Source organism: Plasmodium sp. gorilla clade G2, assembly GCF_900097015.1.
Source record: "Plasmodium sp. gorilla clade G2 genome assembly, chromosome: 14".
Classification (NCBI taxonomy): Eukaryota; Apicomplexa; class Aconoidasida; order Haemosporida; family Plasmodiidae; genus Plasmodium; species Plasmodium adleri (nom. inval.).
In genome coordinates this window covers 347,501-352,500 of record NC_041706.1, presented here as the reverse complement: position 1 = coordinate 352,500, position 5,000 = coordinate 347,501, and the positions used below count along the sequence as shown (strand labels likewise).

The following is a 5,000-nucleotide window of genomic DNA, read 5'->3' as shown; positions in this document are numbered from 1 at the left end:
CTAATATTATAAAATATATTAATATTAATATAAATGTCCATTGTGATCGTATTTTAAAAGTTTGAAGTTTTGATTCAAAACTATCCGAATTTATTAGATTCGTATTATTTTGTAAATTACTATTACTACTTGTACTTTGTTTTGATCGATTAGAATAAAAACTGTTTTTACTATTATAACCACAAAATCTGGTTAAACTAGAAAATATACCATTATTATATTGATTATTATTATTATTATTATGGTTGTTATTTTTTAAATTTACAATATCTTTTAATGGTTTTATCTCTTTAAAATATTTCATATCTTTTAAATTCCTCCTCCTTTTACATTCTGAATTTCTTATATTTTTCTTTTTAAATTCTTCTTCATATTCAAAACTATCTAATTTATATACTTCATCATTTATATTATTGTTAATACTGTTCATACTATTAGCATGATTCAAACTGTTAGTATGACTTATATTCTTAATATTATCATTTTCATCATCATTATTTATCATGCTTTCACTTTTTTTCTTTCTATTATTATTAGAAATTTTTACTTTATCTATATTTTCTATACCTCCATTACTGTCCTCTAAACTTTTGCTTTTACTTCTTGTTTTTATTGTATCCCTTTTTTCATCAACAGTTGAACTCTCAGTGCTCTTCTTCCTCTTTTTATCATCAAGAACTCTATCTTCAATAAAATCGTTAGAGTTACTATTTGCGCATTTATTTGTCATTGTTTTTGAATTCTTTCTTGGCATTTTTTTTTATAAATCATTTTATACACGCCTTCTCGCAACTCAACAACAAAAAAAAAAAAAAAAAAAAAAAAATCAAAAATATCAAACGTATTATATATATGTATATAATATACTTAGTATTCGATATTATATACTATGTTATATAAAAAAAAATTGCTTACAAATCATGCATATTATTTTACTATAAACTTCTTTTTTTTAAATGAAAATATTCAAAAAATAAAAATAAAAATATATATATGTATATATATATATATTATATTTTTATTGTTCAATGTCAATTAGGTATAATTTGCCAAACTTACACATATATAAATATATAAATATAAATATATAAATATATATATATAATATATAATATAAATATTTTGTATGATGTACATATTCTTGAATATATTGCAAATATTGCATATATTCTTTAATATTATATATATATATATATATATATATTTTTTTTTTTGCCTTCCTCTTTTTATCTCATAACAATTGGTACAAAAAATTACGAATAGGAATATTTAAAAAAAATATTACACTTGTTCGTTATATAATTGTATAAAAATTTTACAGTCGACAGTAGTATGAATAGAAAATAAAAATAAAAATAAAAAAAAAAAAAAAGATAAACTTATTATATATATATATATCAATAAATATATGTTAAAGGAAGGTTGTAAAAAAGTCCTTTTAAATATATCATATATATATATATTACTATTTTTTAATTACAAACCATAATTCTTTTCATAAGTTATAAAAAGAAAATGTAGTAAAATAAAGGAAGGTAATCAAAGTAATATATATATGAGAATTATAAAATATATATATATGAAAAAGTAAAAGCAAAAAATATATGCATTTGTAAAATGTAATATATATATATATTATTATTTTATTTACATACATAAATACATACATATATAAATGAATAAATAAATAAATGAATGAATAAATAAATAAATGAATAAATAAATGAATATATAAATGAATATATAATATATCATATGTTATAATATATGTGTATTTGAAATTATGAGAATAAAATAAAAAGAAAAAAAGAAAAGTATGTTATTTTTTAAAAATAATTCTCACATATTTTAAAATATATCGATTTGTTATCAATTTTTTTTTCCTCTTTTTTTTTTTTTTTTTGTACATAAAAATATTATTGTTTGTGTTATGGCTTTATTATATATTCTTTTATATTCATATAATATTAATAATTTCTTGCTCTTATATTTTTAACTTATATATATATATAAAATAAAAAATATATATATATATATATATTATATTATATATATATATATATATATTAAAATATTGTTCTTATTAATATGTTATGTTTTTCCTTTTTTTTTTTTTTTTTTTTTTTTTGAGAGAGAAAAAAATATTTCAAAGTATATATAAATTATTTATAAAATGAAAAAAATTCCCTTTATATAAAATGAACGATATACATAAATAAATATATATATAAATATATATCATATGAGGATATAATTTTATATATATATCATGTATATATATATATATATATATATATATATGAAATACTATTATATATATATATATATAACAATATTTTATATAAAAATATTATATATATATTATAATATTAATTTTGGAAATTTTTATGTAATATTATATATTTTAAGAATAAAATTTTTAAAATATATTATAAATTATATATATATATATATATTTTTGTTTTTGTTTTGTTTTTTTTTGGAGGGGGCTTAGAGAATCCAATAATATAAATAAAACTAAAAGAACATGGATAATTTTTATGTAAAATATTGTATTTATGTTTAATATGTAAATATAATAATATTATTTATTATATTATATATAATAAAAAAAAAAAAAAAAAAAATACATTTATATAATTTATATTTATGTAATTACGTAGAACTCACATATAATAATATTAATTATATATTAAAAAATATAAACATATTATTATTTCAAATATTTATAATGTGACCAAATTTATAAAAGTACATTATCATATATATATATTATTTTTAAATAAGTATATATAAGAAAAATTTATAATGACGTATTTTCTTAATATTATTTTGGCATATATATAATATATGTGTACACAATTGATATATATATATATATGTATATATATTTTTATAAATTATGGCCTTTGAAAATTATACATTTATTTTCAAGAATATTTATTTTATTTTATAAAAAAAATAATAAAATAAAATAAAATAAAATAAAAGATATAGTGACCCTTATTTCATGTGTATTGTTTTTCTAGAAGAAAGGAACATTTTTTTTTTTTTTTAAATATCCCTATAAATTAATATTTTATTTCTCTACATATTGAATGTATAAATAAATATATATATATATATATATATATATATATATAAAGTATTATGCCATTAGTGTCATATTATCTAAATGACAGAAAAAAAAAAAACAGAAAACAAAACGACAATCTCAATGTTGTTTAAAAAAATATAAATTTATTTTCTCTATATAAGTATATATAAATTATATGTATTTTTTTTTTTTTTTTTTGAAGTTCCATATATATATATATATATATATTACATATAATGTTATTTTAAAAATATATACTTATTTTTTATTTTGCAAAAAATATAGATAATATATTTTTTGTATATTTATGTATTACGATTTACATTATTTCGTTTTGTTTATATAAAATAAAATTATATTAAAAAAGTATAATATATTATCATATTGTCAACTTTTCAATTTTTATAAATTTAAAAAAAGTAAAAAAAAAAGAAAGGACATATTGTTAAAATATGAGTATATTTTAATTATTATTATTATTTTTTAAATAAATATAGTCATGTTTACACATATACAATATATTTTTTGTATTTATTGTAGATAAATTATCTATATAAAAATTATTATATAAAAGGAATTAGGAATAATTAAAGAATACACACATAATATATATATATATATGTTCATTATACTTTATATTTATTAGAAATAATTAAAAAAAAGAAGAATATACGCAAGACAAATAGTTTATTTCCTCGTATATAAATATCTATTATTTTTTATACTGCTGTGTTATATATATATATATATATATTATAAAAAAGAAAAAAAAAGAATTCTCTATATTAATAAAAACTTAATTGTTTAATAATTGTCTTCTCCATTAAATTTAATTATAACATTTTTAAAAATGAAATTTATTTTTTGTGAAAAAAGTAAAATATCAATAATTATATTATATAAATATAATTATGTATGTATAATGAATTACTACAAAAGAAGTAGATAAAAATTTTAAGTAATACACATATATATATATATATATATATATATATATATATATTATAATATATAAAAAATTTATATATACACACATATTATATTAACATCCTACAACATAAATATATATTACAATACATATATTTTATTATGTACAAAATATTTACTATATAGTAACTTATAAAACTAGGAACTATAAAAAAGGATATATATAAAAAAAATAAATAAAAATATATATATAATATAATTTTATGTTTATATTAGGCATTTATTAATACACATTATTATATATCTTACATTATGAATATCTTTTTCAAAAAATGAAAAAAGAGAAACGAAGAAAAAAATAATATAACATAAAAAATATGAAAGAAACATGGAAAAAATGCATATAAAAAAAAAAAAAAAAAAAAAAAAAACATATAAAAAAAAATAAATATGTACAAAGGTACATATATAAAATAACATAGAAAAAAAAATGGAAAAAAAAAAAAAAAAAAAAAAAAAAAAAATTGATATAATAACGCAACCTATATAATATATTATGTATAGGTATTAATTAGATAATATAATACACATAAGAAAAAATAAAAATAAAATAAAATAAATAAATATATATACATACATACATTCATTAAATTAATAATGTTTATTACAAACTATTATGAATTTGTATTATTATGCAACATGCTATGTATATATATATATATATATATATATATATATATACTTCTTTATTTGTGTGAAAAATAACAACTACAATTTGTAAAATATTCTATTATAAAATAACAAATTAGCATATATATATATATATATATATATGTACATATATATTTTCTTTTGACTATTTACATGTAAATATTATGAATATGTATCTACATAAATATTTATGTTTATATAGAGCATTATATATGAATGAATAATTCAAAACAAGTATAATATATATATATATGTACAAAATTTT

General features: G+C 14.1%; 1 protein-coding gene across 1 annotated transcript in view; it reads right to left on the bottom strand.

Annotated features, from left to right (window-relative positions):
- Positions 1 to 754, bottom strand: part of PADL01_1409500 (cytidine diphosphate-diacylglycerol synthase) — a gene marked incomplete at both ends in the record, with an annotated part of 1,920 nt that extends 1,166 nt beyond the window's left edge. The window contains one exon of the mRNA XM_028684369.1: positions 1 to 754. This exon is cut by the window's left edge and continues 1,166 nt beyond it. Coding sequence (XP_028540454.1) covers positions 1 to 754 — 754 coding nt within the window.
- Positions 755 to 5,000: the final 4,246 nt, after the last annotated feature.